This window comes from Dasypus novemcinctus, chromosome 12 (genome assembly GCF_030445035.2).
Source record: "Dasypus novemcinctus isolate mDasNov1 chromosome 12, mDasNov1.1.hap2, whole genome shotgun sequence".
Classification (NCBI taxonomy): Eukaryota; Metazoa; Chordata; class Mammalia; order Cingulata; family Dasypodidae; genus Dasypus; species Dasypus novemcinctus.
In genome coordinates this window covers 46,869,926-46,888,289 of record NC_080684.1, presented here as the reverse complement: position 1 = coordinate 46,888,289, position 18,364 = coordinate 46,869,926, and the positions used below count along the sequence as shown (strand labels likewise).

The window sequence follows — 18,364 nt, the reverse complement described above, 5'->3', positions numbered from 1 at the left end:
AACTAAAATAATCAAATATTTAGGAATTAACTTAACCAAGGATGCAAAGCACTTGTATTCAGAAAATCATAATGCATTGCTAAAAGAAATCAAAAAAGACCTAAATAATTGGAAAACCATTCCATGCTCATGGATTGGAAGACTAAATATCACTAAGATGTCAATTCTACCGAAATTGATATACAGATTTGATGTAATCCCAATAAAAATTCCACCAGCATTTTTTAAGCAAATGGAAAACACAATTCTCAAATTTATCTGGAAGGGTAAGAGGACCCAAATAGCCAGAAACATCTTAAAAAGGAAAAGTGAAGTTGGAGGACTCTCACTTCCAGACTTTAAATCATATTACCTTGGTACAGTGGTAAAAACAGAATGGTACTGGCATAAAGATAAACATATAGACCAATGGAAGCAAACAGATGGTTCAGAAACAGAACCTCACATCCACAGTCAAGTGATTTTTGACAAGTCTGTCAAGCCCTCCCAGTTGGGACAGAACAGTTTATTCAACAAACGGTGTTTGGAGAACTGGATATCCATAGCCAAAAGAAAGAAAGAAGACACCTAGCCCATACCTTATACAAAAATTAACTCAAAATGGATCAAAGACCTAAATATAAAAGGAAGTACAATAAAGCTCCTAGAAGAAAACATAAGGAAACATCTTTAAGACCTGGTGGTAGGTGGTGGATTCTTAAACCTTATACCAAAAGCAGGAGCAACAAAAGAAAACATGGATAAATGGTACCTCCTCAAACTTAAACATTTCTATGGTTTAAAGGACTTCATCACAAACGTGAAAAGGTAGCCCAGTCGATGGGAGAAAATATTTGGAAACCACTTATCCGATAAGGGTTTGATTCCCATTCTATATAAAGAGATCATACAACTCAACAATAAAAGAGCAAGCAATCCAATTAAAAAATGGGCAAAAGATTTAAATAGACAATTCTCCCCAAAGAGGAAATACAAATGGCCAAAAGCACTAGAAAAAATGTTCCATAATACTAGCTATTAAGGAAATGCAAATTAAAACAACAATGAAATATCATCTAGCACCACATAGAATGACCATTATTTAAAAAACAGACAACAATAAGTGCTGGAGGGGATGTGGAGAAACAGGAACACTCCTTCACTGTTGGTGGGAATATAAAATGGTACAGTTCCTTTACCATTTGGTGGTTCCTCAGGAACAGTTGGTGGTTCCTCAGGAAGCTAAATATAGAACTGCCATATGATCCAGCAATTCCTCTACTAGGAATATATCCAGAACTAAAAACTATGACACGAACAGACATCTGCACATCAATGTTCATAGTGGCATTGTTCACAATTGCCAAAAGATGGAAACAACCCAAGTGTCCATCCACCAATGAATGGATAAACAAAATGTGGTATATACATACGATGGAACACTATGTGGCAATAAGAAGAAATTGGGACATATGTGATAATATGGATGAGTCTTGAAGACATTATTATAGCAAAGTAAGCCAGACGCAAAAGGACAAATATTGCATAGTCTCGTTAATATGAACTAAATGCAAATAATAAACACATGGAATTAGAACCTAGAGTACAGTTTATAAGGAGATAAGAGGAAGGTTGAGAAGAACTACGGATGCTTAATGTATATAGAAGTTTTAATTAACTTGACTGTAAAAGTGTGGAGATGGATAGAGTTGATAGTAACAAATTATAGTGAGTAACAACTGGTTTATAAATGGGATCATGACTGAAAAAGGTAGTCTGGGGAAGTAAATGTCAATAGAAAGAAAGCTAAAGAATAATCTAGGGACTGAATAACACAGTGAACCCAGAGGCAGTTGAGAATTGTGGTTAAGGATACAAATGCAAGAGTCCTTCTGTGAGCTAGAGCAGATGTATATCACTATTGTAGGATGATGGGAATATGGAGAAACATGGGAAAACTACAATTGGTGTGACCTTTAGACTGTGATTAACAGCATACTATAATATTATTGCATTAATGCCAAGCTATACTGTGTTGATAATGGAGGTGTATGGAAAAAGTGTGCCAAATGTATGCTATGGAACATGATTGGTGTTAATAGTCTGATGATATTATCTCATAATCTGTAACAAACGTCCCACCAGGATGTGGAGTTGTATGGGAAATCTACACATCTGTATGATTGTCTTGCAAGTTCACAATATCTGTAATAAAATACATTAAAAAATAAAATAGTATGGGTTGGGGGGGAAATACACCAAATGTAAGATAAGGACTATAGTTGGTAGAAATATTTTGATGATGCTCTTATATAGTTTTTAACAAATGTTTCACACCAATGCAAAGAGTTGGTGGAGGGGTGATGTATGAGACCCCTGTGTGATGTTATGTATGTTTATTTGTAAGTCACAATTTTTACTATACACTTATTGTTTATGTGTATTCATGTATGAATGATATACTTCAATTTTTTAAAAAGTGAAAAAAAAGAGTGAATCATCAGCAGAAGTAAAAGATCTCTCACTAAAGTCAATTCCTGACTATACTTTGAAAGTAATGAGATTACTGCTGTTTGTGCAGCTATTACTGAGAAAGAGAAGACAACTTCAACAAATAAAACAATGTTATTTGTCTGCTTCTGGGACTACAGACTTTAACTGAGAAGGAAGATGGTGCTCCCAAAACAGAGGGCTCTGTTTTATCAAAGCCCATTTTCAAAGGAGAATACATAGCATGAATTATTTGAATCTATCTTTTTTGATTATCATTTAAAGTTTTAGACATAGGGACATTTTTTCTAAAGAAACAGGGCAAAACTTCTGTAAGGTAAATTTTTCAAATGAAGCATATAAATCTAAATGGTAGCCATTATTATATAGTGTTTGGACTATGCCTTGAAAAGTTATGGTTTATACTTAAGATTAGAATTCTCAGCAAAATAATTTTAATGTATAAATTTAATTGAATTTAAATATATGGATGAATACACTTTAAAGACACAACTTGAAAAACAAATTCTTGAATAGTAAATAACTTAGTCAGTATTATTAAAATATTGACTCATTGATTTTTGTTTTACTATAAAGGAAATAAGTGATTGCTCTCTCTCCTAGAAATATACTTTTATTTTAAAAAAAGAAAAAAAATTGTGCTGGATACTGTGACAGTCTGAAGCTTTTTGTGGGTCGCAGAAAATATGTTCTTGAAGCTAATCCATTCCTGTGACCGTGGACACTTTGATTGGATTGCATTTAGTTGGGAGGGTCTTTCATTGGATTACTTCAGTGAAGCATGACCCAGGGTGGGTCTTGGTCTTCTTGCTGGTGTCCTTTATGAACAGAGGACTGAAAACAAAGACACACAAAGAAAAAGCCGCACAGATGGAGAGAAGGAATCCAAGAGCTCAGAGAGGAACCCGGAATAGAGGAAGCCACAAACAGCGCAGCCAGAAACTGAAGCAATGAGAACTGGAAGAGAAGCAGATGCCTCCAGGTGCCTTGTCATGTGGAAGAGTCCAGGATTGTCTGCAGCCAACCTGTGGTGAAACAGCATGTCTGAGGATGCCTTGATTTGGACATTTTCACAGCCCCAGAACTGTAAGCTTTTAAGCTAATAAATACCCATTTTAAAAGAAAAAAGAAGAAGAAGAAGAAGGATCAGGTATTTGTTTCCCAAGGCAGAAAAGAAACCAAGTAAGGAGAAACAAACAATTACAAAAAAAAAAAAAAAAAAGAAAAGGAAAAATTAAATCATATTCCTTAAAACTCAGAAAATAAGTTTTCCTTTCAAGAAAGCTAAAGGAAATTGAGGCAATATCACATCAAATGTGAAACCTGACTCCCATCACTACCTATGTTTGGATAAGGGTCTTGCTTTCAGGATTTGTAACTCAAAATCTCACATGGGGTAAATCCTTCATTTACAATTGTTCTGTTTCTTATTTAAAACAGTGAGTTTTCCTTAGATCCACTACTTGACTGAATCACATGACAGGGAACAGGACAGAGAATCTTAAACAAAAAGCAAAGGGAATGTGGCCATTTTTTACCATTTGGGATATTAACAAGTCTAACATGGCTCAGCAACTATCTTAAGTGTTATATCAACTACTATGACACAAGCTAAAGGTGTTGAAATATAAGGACGTGTGTTTTCTGAGAAGAAATGGGTGACAATTTGAAGGGTCGTTTTTTTAACATGAAGAATAAATACATAAGAATTCAGAACAGATTCTCAACCAACACTAATATGCAATAAGGCTTATGCAATTCAAGAAAGGTTTTTAAACTTTAAAAAATTATTTTCAAGGGAACTACTATTTCCTGTTATTCCTGGAAAATCTGTAGATGCTAGTGTTTTAAAAGGGAAACATTTATGGAGAGATAGTAAATGTGTTTTATGCTATAAGTATCAGATTCTTGTATATTCATTTCCTCTAAGAAACTGTCTAATCCTGTTTTAAATAAACGGCATTTACTCTCAATTAAGGTTTCTGTCTTTTTATTCCCCCAAATCAACATTTTCATGGGAAGTTTAGGGCTCTTAAGATTTTTCTCCACCTAAATTAGTAACATTTTGATAAAGTTTTCCCATCTTGAATTAGATCCATAGTCTCCAGGATACACTGAATTAAATATTTTGGCAGAAAAGTTATAGTAAGCTTTTTAAAATAAAGATTTTGGATCAATACAAGAACTGTTAATCTTATATTACATAATTTGCTTACATATGTCTAAGTATCTGTTATAATTCCCATGTTATGTTCATTACAGATACTGTTCTTCATTGCAGCAGTATGAATAATCTGTTTGGTGGATATTATTCAAACTGAAGAATATACATGGCAAACTTTCATTATGGTCCAGCAAATAAATTTAGAGCCATCACTTGAAGACAGTAAAGCAAATAAATATAGCCATCAATTTCTAAGCTCATCAAAATTTCTTACATACCTCTGCTACGTGCCATGGTTACTGAGAGGAACAAGATAACGTTGGGTCTACGAGATCCAAATAGCACAAGATCTACCAGTCTATTAAACTGATAATTCACCTTGAAAGCCAATAATTACTTTTGTTTTGTGGGGGAAAAAAGAGAAATAACAACATAACTAGTTTGTTGCCATCCTATGATCTGTCCATACCCATTAGATTTTAACACACTTACTTGAACAATGGTGTTCCACAAACAACACATTTATATATTCCAGGATCTTTGTGATGTGTATATTCTCCTTCAAAGGCACTGATAAACAATAAATATAAAGCATTAAAAAAGTAAACAAAGTTAGCATTATTTCTTATAGAAAGCACTGACAAAATATATTTCTTCAATAAATCTTTCAAGTGCTTTTTGTCGTAAATGGGAACAGACCAAACATATGGAAATCTGAACATTACTAATGTATTTCTAATCTATATAATAAAATGTGCATATAACTACTCCAAACTAGTGCAGGTTAAATAAAAAATCAAGCCATCTAGTTATGTAATGCTTAGGGAAAAAAAATTTTCCTATTTTAAAAACGCCTCTAGTTTAGATTTGCCAAAAGAACATTATTACATAATATTTCTGCTACTCTGCAGCGTCCAAGAGTGTATACCAGAAAATGCAGAAGGGTCCAAGACTTCAAGTGGAAGAAGTCTTATTTTTTGGTTTGAAAAGGAATATTGCAGCTTTAAGGGAATATTTTTCTAAGTTAACAATCTTAAAGGCTAGGAGGTCATTCAGCTAATACAAATCAGCTGTGCTAGCCCAACAAAAAGTCTATGTGCTCTGCAGCTTGTTTTTATTATCCTTTCACCCTCTTTATGAGGTCCAATTTTTTTATAAACAGAATTTTTAAGAATGACCTAATCTCTGGTTGTTTGTGTGCATTAAATCATTTTGCTAGTCATGTACACAACAGGACGGGTAGAAGTCCTCCTGAGCTGAAAGACAAGTCCACTGCTGGCTCATTGTGTGCTGAGGGTGCTGAGGCTCAACGTTTGGTAAATTCAGTAAACACTATATACTGTGACAGGAAGAGAGTGTTGCCCATTAACAAGGACCCCATGTGTAGTAAAGAGCTCTTTTAATTCATGAATGAAAACAAGAAGTTACATCATTAATAAGTTTGGATCAGAGGTAAGTTACAGCCTGTGCCAAGCTCCACGGTATAAATTAGACAACAAAATAGTTGGACCTTGGCAAGTTCTCTTTGAGCTGGAATCAGCTGAGAGAGACTTTATTCACTAAAAACAGTCTTGGAAGTGAACAAACTCTTTTTTCAGGACTTAGGGCGAACTTCCAAGGACTAAAGCCATGTGAGGGCAGTTATTGAAAATTTTTGACATTCCAACCACAAATGAGCCAATAAATACTTTCTCCACATGTGCTTCAAAAAGAAATTGGAGTGGGGCAGAAAGGAACTAAATTATGCTACCTTCTTTTTGCAGCCAAAATGTCTATATACACAATGGCCACCTTCAAAATTTCAGCATCCTGGCACAGTGCCATGTCCCTCATGGTTTTTGCTTACTGTGATGTCTTCCCAAAAAATGTACCTAAATCGCTATTACTTCCACACATTTTGTAGTAAACCAAAAACAGGCCCTTAACAAAAGTCCTGTGACTTTGCATAAGACGGAGGGTTCATTAACTGGGGGAAAGAATAAATAAAAGTAGCCTTGACCTAAACAATGCCATTTGCAGACTTTTCATGGACGTTAATTTGTAGACTTTAGCAGAGAAATGTACAATTCTTTAAACTAATTGTCAAGGAAGGGGATTCAAAGACAGAGTGGATGATGAAGACTACTAGTTTTTGCTTAATGACTTTTTCTGTACAGATCACCTTACCTTTCGGTCCCTTTCTCCTGAGTGACACGGTACTGCAGGGGTGTTAGCCGCTTCCTCAGTTCCTGCTGGGAAAAGACCACCTTACAGTTCTTTTTATCCCTACATGACCCTGGAAAGAGAGAGGATATGGGAGAAGGAGACTTTTTAGCTTGAATCTTGAATAATTGCTTTGGCTGACCGCCACAGCGCAGCTTCTGCATTCACTTGTCAGTGACCAGACCAGTCCTAATGCACTAGAAAAGCTTACCTGAACTGCAGCTGATTATTTTTCTAAGTTTAAAAGGAACACTTCTTAAGATCAAGGTGATTTCAATGAGCAGTGACAATGTACTATAGCCAAAGCTGCTAGCATGTAATACTAAAAATTCACTTAACAGTCACAAAATGGTAGTGTATCATTTATGTGTCCCAACACCCTGAAATTTTTTCAAATGAATGAAACTCTATTTACAAGCATTTACACTGTACATACAAGATGATGGGCATATGATGTTAAATGATAACTCTACATTCAAAATTTTGCAATTTAGTAGAATAGCTTGAAACCTAGTTAAGTCATCCATTCTGGGTGACTTAACTACCATCCTATTTCTTTTTCTTTACACCATAAAGATCCATTTTTCAATTAATAGGAACTGCTGTTCTCTATGATTCTGTTAGACACTTCACTAAGTTATAAAGAATCCTTAAAAACAAAGGTCTCTTTTAAGACTATATCTTACTGTGTTAATCAGGCAGAAAAAAAAAGCTTTCAATATGCTATATGAGATGGCATTTACAATAATGTTGATTCAAGAAGTTTCAAAGACAAGGTGAGAAAAATAAGGAGGGGGGAGACAAAGAGAAGAGGAAATGTGGATGTGATTTTATTTAGAGACCTACATTTTCTTTTTGCAAAGTATACCTTGGAAGACTTCAGTGATTAGGTGCATTTGAATGGTGAAATAATTTTAATGTAATTCTAATAACAATGGCAGCTTTTATTTCAACCTATACAGACTGCAGTAAAATGTTCAGACAACACCTGCATATATACAGTATTTTATTTTACCTGCACAAATGATTGAAAAGAAATATAACTCCAGGACAGCACAACCATTACTCACTGCAGTGAAATTGCTTTTCTTTGCCATCCATCACAGTGGGAAACAGGCTTGCAGAAGGTCCTAAATGTAAAGATTTCTTACCATGTTTGAAGTTACTAAAAGAAAGCTTGCTTAGTTTCCTGAATATTAAATTCAACTTCTTTTGAAATATAAATATTTAAAAATACATAAATCATATATAACTATGATTTAGGAGTGTAAATGCTTTCTACATAGCATGTGGGATCACTGAAATTAAACTAGGAAAAAATTAACTAACCAGTTACAGTTATTCTGATTGTGAGACTGAAGTAGGGTATCAGCTTCCAGAATCAGGCCACCAAGATAGAATGGCTGATTCTCTAAAGGGAAAATATGGAGGCAGGAAAAGAGCAAACCAGAGCCAAACATATACACACACCTTTGGAGCAGGCCTGCTAGTAGTGAAACAGCGCCTCTGCTGACCTTCCACAAAGCACCTCGACCCTGCTCTGGCCTGGAAATATCCATTAGAACAGCAAGCACATCACTCCTAACATGTTGCTCTCATCTCACACGATCCAATATTACACTAGTCTGAATCCAAGTATCTACTTGACCTATAACTTTAATATTGTCATGGGGTAGATGGAAATGTTGCCCTGAGAAATATTTGTCCTGTCAGAACAAGCCACTCAACTGTTTGCATGCTGTTTCTTAAAAAATCAGTTGCCTGTAAGAGGTGAGTTTTTGCTCAATGCACTACAGGCTTTTTAAGTTATCTTTTTGTTTTTATTTATCTGTTAGAAGGCTTTCTTATCTTTGTGAATTCTGTCAAAGAAATTCATTATTTGCAAATATAACATGACAAAATATCTTGGTTAAAACTGTTCTTTCCAATGGCATAGGTAATTAAAATCTGTACACTTAGAATTAAACAATATTGTCCAAAATATTTTTGTTAATATATGTTCATTCATACAAAAAGACCAATTGTGTTCCCAGCGTTGCGAGAACTAAGCTACCCATCTGTATGTCATTTAGTACAAGAGAAGCAACTGCAGGTTTAAATTACATGGTATTGGATTGCAATTTCCTAACATTGGATGCTTTTCTGCTTTTTTACCTTGAGTCATTTACTAAGGAGTGTTCATAAAAAGTAGCTTAAAGCACAGATGCTTGCAAATCGTTCAGGCAAAAATGTTTCTCTCTTTTCCATTCTCTTTCTCTCATAATCTCTCCTTTTTGAATATGAAGAATAAAACTGTTGGTCAGTATTGACGAACCATGTCAAGTATTTGTATAAGGAAAAAAGGTAAAATTGAAAACATCTGATTGAAGTAAATAATACAAACATAAAAGCTTTGCTGGTGAATACAGGGTATTGAAAAGACTTTATTTCATAGATTAGAAATTACTTTTGATCTAAACATTCTTAAAAACAGATTGTTTTCCACTATGAACCATCTCATTAACTGTGCTACAGAGACCTCGTTCTAATGGCAACCTTTGAAAGCATGCTGCTGTACTCCTTTGTTAGTCTCAGTCTTTTTGGGAGGGGGATAAAGATTTCATTCCAGCTTTCTTTGTTTGTCTTTCAAGCACCACTAAAGCAGTATTTACACAAATTTTGTAGGAATGTGCCCTATGTCATAGCCTACAAATTATTTGGTTTTGGTGCACTTAAAGGTCACCTTCCAAATTAGCAAAATTTCCCTACATCCTGGCTTTTCAACCTTAAATATAAATATTGTTTCCTAACTGTAAGTGAGGTTTTTCTTTAAGAAATTTTAGTGCTTATTTAAAGTTGTCAAACTCTGTACATTTTTATTCTTTGGTCATACTATATTCTCAGAATAATAAGGCCTTTAAAGTGTACCTATTAGCAAAACGAACTGTATGTAGACTAGAAACAACTATTGTGATTTTATATTAAACAGCTGAAAGAGAAGTTAAATTTTAATACATTTATTGCCACATGGTTTAATAATAATTTATTTCCTGTATAATTAAAAGCTATACTATTACCTTAGCTTTTCTAGCATCATAACAAAAAAATTGGCATATAAAAACATAGAAAAGCTTCAATTTTGTCTGATTCCCTTCTTCCTATTACACTAACTTTTCTAAAGTCATATGGTGCCACCATTAATTTTGAAGAAATCATTTTGTTTTGAAATTCTAGAGTAATTCATTGGATGTTTTCCCCTTACTATCTTCACTTAGGTAATTTTCTTATTATACAAGGTAATTTCACATTAGCATTATATAACATCTGTTCAATGACCTCTAAATTGGCTTAGAGTATAATAGGGAAAGATTTTTTCCATTATTTAAATGTTTAATAGTGTATTTTGAAGGCACATGTGTATATGTTTACACACACAACAAAGAGCATATTTAAGGGGATAATATTGCCACTTTGCTATCTAGTCATGACACCATTCCTAACAGAATAACTTTGGTATACATCAGATACACCTTGAACCTAATATAAGAATATTTACTTACTTAAATATGCTCAAAGTCCTTTTTGTATCCAGGCTTGTTCCATCTTGTTGCCTTAAAACCCATGTTGTTTTGAAGCTCCAATGTGAAAAAAGAAATAGACTTATAGCAAAAGTTCACTTTCTGGCTCTGTCTGCTTCCCAGCCATGTTACTTTAGGCAAGTCAAGCTCTGTGTTTGGGATGCCACACTCACAGGTCTGTTGTAAGGATTCTACAACAGTTACCGTTTATCAATACTGTTTGAATAAATGCAATAACACACTGTCATCCTGATGACAGTGAGTTCTGAAGTTAAAATTGTATTTAAAAGGTAGTCAGGTCAGATGTGCCATAATATTTTATTGGTGATTATTTTCTATAACAACTCCTTTAGAAGAGTATTTTTCTCACAATTAATCCTTTAAAATGATTTAAATAGGAATTAAAGAAAACTTAAAATTTGGGTGTCTTCTATTATGTACTTTCTCATAATCTTGTTTAATCATACTAATAATTCTAGGAGGTAGATATTACACCCATTTTACAGATGCAGAAACTGAAGGTAAGAGAGTTTACAACATAAATTACCTAAGGACAAGTAACAAATAGAAATACTGATTTATAAATCCAAGGCTCTTTGGCTGCAAAGGCCATGAAATTATATTCTCTGTGAGGAAAATTTACACTACAAACTCTTTTTCTTCTTAAATTATGCTATAAATTTCAATTTAAAAACTACCACTAACAACTTAAGATAATAAGGGGGAAATTAATAATCACCAGAGCACATCCAGGAAAGCAGGTTCATTTGTCTATCAGCCAATGCCTATTTTCCATGTATTCATTCCATCAAAACAGGGTCAGTGACAAGGTTCAAAGAGGATGCTCACCAAGTCTATAAAATGTTGAAAGGCTTTTAAACTTCCTGTTAAGAAGTAAATCAGATCTTTCACCTAAATCTTAGAGTACTTTTAAGTCATAAATCTTATATTTTGGTATAAAAATCAAAATAAAACAAAGATCTCATAACTTTAATTTTGGTTCTAGGATCAGAAAAAATAAAACTAATATTTCCCAAGATAAATAATGAATAAAGGATAGTAAGACTATCTGGGTTTATTTCAAGTTTACTGGTTAAACAGTAAAATTCACATCAAAATATCTTGCTGCTATATTTAAAGATGATATACTATAATTTTCACAATACATTTTGATTTTTATTTGGTTATTAGAAAACTGAACAAAATGTTTCTTCCAGGCATAGTAGCATTAGGGATGTCTAAATAAGCAAGCATTTATAAAAGCAAAATTTAGTCTATACTTAAGATAGAGTGTAAAATATATATGATAAACCATTGTTTTGTTGTTTTGGGAGAGTTGTTTTGCTTTTATTGTTTTTATTTATGGTTTTGTTTGTATGTTTGTTTTTGGCATTCCTGTAAACTAAAGTTTTTAAGAAAAAAAAGCAATGTGCAGGGGTAAGAAAAACTCCATCTTATGGAAGCATATCCATTTTTAAAATTTTCTAAGTAGACATATATAGGAAAAATACTCATGAGATTCTCATATAATCTACTATGTCAGGACACTTTTGCTTCAGTCCTCTGGTTTTCGCAACCCCAGGACTGCAGGACTTATTTGAGGACCACTGGCAACATTTTCTCCTATTGCTTATTTAAGTCATCAAAAATGTTGAGTGGTTACAGAGCGCCAGGCATTATGCTAAGTAAAATATATTCCTTCATTCAAGAATTATGTATTGGGCACCTACTATATGCTGGCATTATTCTAGGTACTTACGATATACCAGTGAAAAAACCCCTGCCCTCATGGAGTTCCCATGTAGCAAAGGGAGAAGACAGACAAAATACAATGGAAATAAATAGGCAAATTATACAGCCTCTCAGAAGGTAATAATAAGTATACAGGAAGAAGAAAAGGAAAAGTGGAGCAGGACAAAAGGGACTGGAGTGAGTGTTAAATATTATTCAAGATAGACTTCACTGAGTTAACACTGAAGCAAAGCCCTAAAGGAGGCAAGGAAGTTGGCAGGCTGTTATCTAGAAGAAGAGCTTTCAGAACATAGAAAGGAAATATCCAATGTAACAGCTGAATACATTAAGAAGCTCACAGACTACTGGTTTATCTAGTGGTAGAGGCAGGGACAGATAATTGCAATGGAAGTGCTAAACCTGGAAAGTAATAGACTAGATGAGTAACAATTTAAACATTGCAAGGAATATGCTTTTAAACAGGAAATTTACAACTACCTATCTTAATATAGACATAGACACTATCTTTTTTTTCACTTCCAAAAGAAATCTTAGTGAATATCCTTCCAGTCAAGTGCCATACTCAAAACAGTTCTTGGAGAATAACTGTTTGGCTGAACTTTGAACATACAATCAGAATGCAGGCTCTGGTAATTTGCTTTGTCTACTTAATGTCATCCGTTCCAGACTGTAGATTCCTACATGAAGCCAGGTATAAGATATTCAAAAGATGTTTTTAGTGATGAATTTTGGATGAGCCTAAACACAAAATCCTTTGACCAAACAATGCTTTTACCCTTTTGAAACACTTCAATAACCCTACCTCTTCAGAGTAATTTACGGACAATGGCAGAGAATATCCATAACTGTAAAATTAATACCTTGGCTTAGTTTTCATTTTTTAAAACATTCTTAATTTTTTAAAATTTAGGCTCAATTTCATTTCATCTGTCTTCCAAAATATAATACAAAGAAAATAAAATTCCAAGTTTTAAGAGTCAGAAAGAAGGTAATTAACTAACTTAAAGTTTGTTTTATTTTCTGTATGTGAGGAAATCATATCTTTATTCCCCATAACAATAATCACATTTCACGCCTTCTTGCTGTTTTTCTATTACCTCACGTAAGAACAATTCTACAGATCAGTTTCAGTTACATTCTATTGACACACGCCCAGAGTTCTAATTAATATCAACGGACATTATAAGCATGCCAAGGTAACATACAATTTTTTAATTTCTTGAATTAAACAAGACTGAATAGTTTGAGGTGCATACTTGAATGCTAAAATTAGTCCTCTGAATTCCACACTGAAGGTTGAAGAGATAAATTGAAGTTAATCAAGCAAGTTTCCTTCCAAGTCTACATACCCTGATAGCTTGCCCCTATTCTGATCACTTTTCATTTGTATATCCTTATTACTAGCATATTTACTCTTTAATGTACTATTTACACCAGTTAATATTTTACAATTATTTTCAAATGTCTTCAGTTGTTTGTTCTATTTTCCCAAAATATAAATTCCTCCCAGACATAAATTATTGAGCTTAAAATTAATTCATAACTTCTACAAATATTAAACATTTACAGTGAATCAAGAACTGTGCTAAACACTACAAAGTTAAAAATGAGTAAGTCAAAGTTTCTGCTTTAGGAGGGCACATATTCTAGTCAGAGAGATAAGGCAAACAATAAAATGCACAGTCTAACTGCAAAGGTGCGCAAAAAGGTTTGTGTAAAGAAAGTTAACAAAGAGAACATTAATACTCTACACCATTGCCTATGTAGATTGACTAGGTCCATTTATAATTAGGATATGGAAAACTCAATCTGCAGAAATAGCATCTTTGGGGTCAGAGGGCCAGAGAGTATCTGAATAGGGAAAAGAAGTCCATTTAGATAGATAAGCTGACGATATAACGTGATCAAACGTGTACAATATGTAGGTGGCAAGTACCTTATCCTGATGAAAAGACAGCAAGAGTCTTTCTATACAAGCAGGATCAGCTAATTTAACAAAGAAAAAAAAAAAAACAGGAAATATTAGGCAGTTTTAAAATTAAGAGAAAAATTATGTAGGTATTTTCTCACTCTAAGTCAATGGGAGTAAATGTATTTGCCATGACATCTAAAGTTTATTAACATAATTTAAAATTCTAGCTTTAATAGTATGATCCAATTTGTGAAGCTGCATGATTTTCTTCAGAGAAGACAATTTTCAGATAATTCATCTTAAAGACTAGTCTGAAAAGATAGAAACTACATTTTAGATTTCTATCTTTTAGTTGTGTGTTACTAGTTGTTAATTATTGAATTTAAGTGTAAGAGTCATTTTATCAACATTCTTTAAGTACTCAAAAGAACAGAAAAATACTTTACCAACTCTTCAAAATATAATGCAAACATTGAGAGCAATGATTTTCATGTTAATATGGACGATAAAGCCTATAGTTTGGGGAAACATTTAAAACAAGTCACGATCCAAAAAGTATTTTCTTGCTTGCAAAGCAACGGGTAAAAAGAGAATTTTTAAAGGCACTGCCATCATCAAGTGACAACAGTGCAAGAGAAAATCATTTAACTTCAAGTCTATCTGATTGCATGTGAAATGTCTGATCAAGTTGGAGTTCCCTGTTTTTAATTTTTTTTTCCTAGTATAGGTCTTCACTAGAACATCATAGCCAATACAGAAAGAAAAAAATTAAAAACAGGCAGGCTCGTTTCCAGCCTACATTTCACATACAATCAAAAAGTCTTGCAAATAATAGCCCTCTGGCGTCTTCCCCCTTCCCCTTGGGAGGAGAGACTGCAAGGGAGATGAGAATTAACCACCCACAAAAAGGAAGGAAAGGCGCTATCCCTTAGATTATCATGCAGAATTTTATTTAAATATAACATTAAATATACTTCATTAGAAAACTTTCATTGTCTAAAAACTCAACTTTGCAAATTTCCAAAATTACATTATCACCCAAATCAATTTTCAAAAATAAATTTAAGCATAATGGACAGAAAACAAGTCTGCAACTGCCACTCAATGGAAAGCTAAATCTTTGATTCTACACATTCCAAAAAAATCTGAGAGACTCTGAAGAAAAAATATAGACAATAATTTTATATTTTTCTTTTATCATTCAGATAAATACAGAAAAGGTACAAGGCTTTCCTTAAATTATTCAATATTTCCTTGAGGGAGAGCATCCATATATATTTCAGTCATTTTTGCTTCTCTGACACCTAGCAACCTGCCTGAGCAAAAGAAAGTAGGCATTAAATAAGCATTTAGTTTTATAAAAAATATTTATTAAACTCTCCATTTTAATTATTGCTATTTAAATCTTCTTCCAAAAAGATGTTTTCTAAATGATGCCTTCAGCTATGTTCCTTAGAACTTAAAAACTACAATAACATTTGATTAATATATCTGTGAAAAAATGAAAGTGAATGATAGAGTAAAAGAAAACTCCTTTATTACTAGTCTGAGTCCTTTACCTTGTTTAGAGTGCCAAACTCATATATTTCGTTATGACTAATATTCCATTACCTCTCTGGTATTAAGATGTTGAGATTATCTAGTCCAGCATTCCCCTGGCTCTCAAAAACTATTAACAGGTACTCCTCTTAGAGGAGAGAAGGGGAAGCATCCATAGCAAAATCAGATTGGGAAACAGTGGTTACCTCCATTTTGTGATGCAGACCTTTTAGGAGACTTTTTTACAATGATGTACATTATTTTAATATGTGGTATTGTGATGCAATATTATTTTATGCTCAAATAGGAAAAAAATACCACTGTAGCTTAAACTATGCTATATTATTTTTTTATCACAAAGATTTAAAAATGCATCCTGATTACCACAATGATAAAAATATAAAAACAGTGCCTCTTAGAATTTATGAAAAATGGTAGTTTGGAGAGTTTCTCAAATTTGATGATGGAACCATTTTTATAAGGTAATCAGTAAGGACTAATATTTCTCAGATTAACTTTTGAGAAGTGATGATCTTCTAGTTCATGAGGAAACAAACCAAGGCATAGAAAAGTTACTTGACATGTCCATGGGTCACGGGCCTGGTTACTGAGAACCAGGTTCGCTTGTCAGCAGGCTTCCTCCTTTCATTTATTCATTACATTTTTCTCTTGAATCCATGCTTTAGTATATGTTAACATCCTATCTATTCACTAACCAATGCATCCCACAGTCTTTTCCCCCTCCCTTTAACCCCCATTCCCTACTCCTCTCACCTCCTACTAATTACATCTACACATTCCTTCAATAATACTTCAGAAGAACTTCCAATAGTCAAAATCCTATCCCAAGAAGTTAGTTTGCCATTCTGGGCAGAAAGAAGCACCAATGCCTCTCACTTCTGCACCCTCCCTCCACAAGTAAGGCAAAGGAGGAAGTGTTTATATAGAACTATAAAATGATCAAGAATACAACTTCCTTCATCCTACAAATAAAACTCTGACCCAAAGTGGCCATCTTTCTCATTAGAATGTATATTTCCTGGGAACAAAGATCATATCATTTACAATGTGGCATAACTTTGATACATAAAATGATGCTACAGATTCGCAACCATTCATTCACTTAACAAATATTTATTGAACACCTTTTATGTGACAAACACAATTTCAATTGCTGGAATGTAATGATGAAGAAAACAGACAATCTCTACTTTTCTGGAGTTCACTTTGCAGGAACCAAAGACTTCCCAGAAATAGAAACATATTTGGGTGATCAAACTCTTCACCTTTCCCAGACTTATTCGATCACTTCCTCTTCTATTTTCCAGTTTGTTCTCCCTTACAGCAAGGATATAAAATTCCACAGAAGAAATTTTCAGGAAATGTCATCAGATAATGTAACACCTATAGTTATGTCTGTGAAAAATTTGACAAGAATGTTATATCATTCTCAGTACAAAACAAAGGTTCCTAGTATAGAAAGCAAGTTGTTGGTAGAAACAAACTAGTAAATATAGATTAAGCTTCCAATCTGTTTCTCCACCAATAATATGATGGAAGTTTTGAAACTTGCTGTGATGTTATATAAACTTTGCACAAAAATATTAAAATATGAAAATATTAAATATACATCTGTATCATTCTGTGAGCCAACATGCATTTCTGCAGCAAAACAAAATCTTACAAAACTGTATCTATAGAATTCTAGATTTTCTTTGCCTGCTTGAAATTCAAATAATTTAAGATTTTAAGCTGGCATTCCATTCTTTGTTTTCAGTTATATAGCTGAATATAATAAATATAATCAGTGTTGACAGAAATGCTTATCATACTGAGTAAGTTTAAATTCATAAATATCTAGCTCTTATGAACTCATCTAAATAACCAGTATCTCCATCATTTCATACTATAATTTTTATAGTCTGTATTTTGAAATGACTAATACAAACACAAATATCCTAATGTAAAAAAAAAAAAAACAAACCCTAGGGAACTGAAATAAATGAAAAGATGAAACAGGGATTTTAAATTTTCAAATAAATGGGTGATTTCAAATGCAAAGGCACAATAAGTAATTGGAAATAACTTGCCATTTCATCTCAATAAAAATCTTTTTAAAGCATTTCAAACTAAAACAAATCTAGCAAAAGCAGTCAATGGGAAATTCAATCTCTAAATAAAATTTGTAGGATGAAGCTATAAACCAAAAAAGACTGATAAGCATCAAACTTCTATTATTAATATTATTGAGTCTCTGTGAACTGTCATTCACGTCCCATTCCTTCATTAAACACATTTGTTGAGAGCAAGAGACAGCTTGTTTTTAATAAATCATTCTATGATCTGTTAAGGTACATTACTGTGAACACATTTAGATAAATAACCATCTAATAATTCTACCATATGATTCCCAAATAGTTCATGATGTCTAGATAATCAAACCCTGTTAGAATTATCATTTATTTTCACAACTCACAATGTTTTATAATCTTCAGTCATTATTAACTAGTGAACTTCTCGAACAAAACTAAAATCTGTTTTGTCTGTTCATGCCCATTTTATCTCTGTTGCTATGACATGTAGCTATGCATTTTATAATTATTAATATATAATATAATTTATTCCATATTTAACAAAAAATTAACAAAATCCACTTTAACAAACCATATGCCCAACACCTTATTCATACAGATGTATTGTAACTTAACAATTGAGCCTTGACTAATATGCATTGTCCACAAATCATTT

The 18,364-nt window shown here is 33.1% G+C and overlaps 1 protein-coding gene across 2 annotated transcripts in view; it reads right to left on the bottom strand.

The window, feature by feature from the left end:
• The window catches only part of MSRB3 (methionine sulfoxide reductase B3), a 221,833-nt gene that overhangs the window by 159,745 nt on the left and 43,724 nt on the right, over positions 1 to 18,364 (bottom strand). For both annotated transcript variants that reach the window (XM_004449537.4, XM_004449541.5), the window contains exons 3-4: positions 6,821 to 6,929; positions 5,147 to 5,224 (exon numbers count right to left, since the gene is read on the bottom strand). In XM_004449537.4, coding sequence (XP_004449594.3) covers positions 5,147 to 5,224; positions 6,821 to 6,929 — 187 coding nt within the window. The remainder of the gene's footprint in view (positions 1 to 5,146; positions 5,225 to 6,820; positions 6,930 to 18,364) is intronic.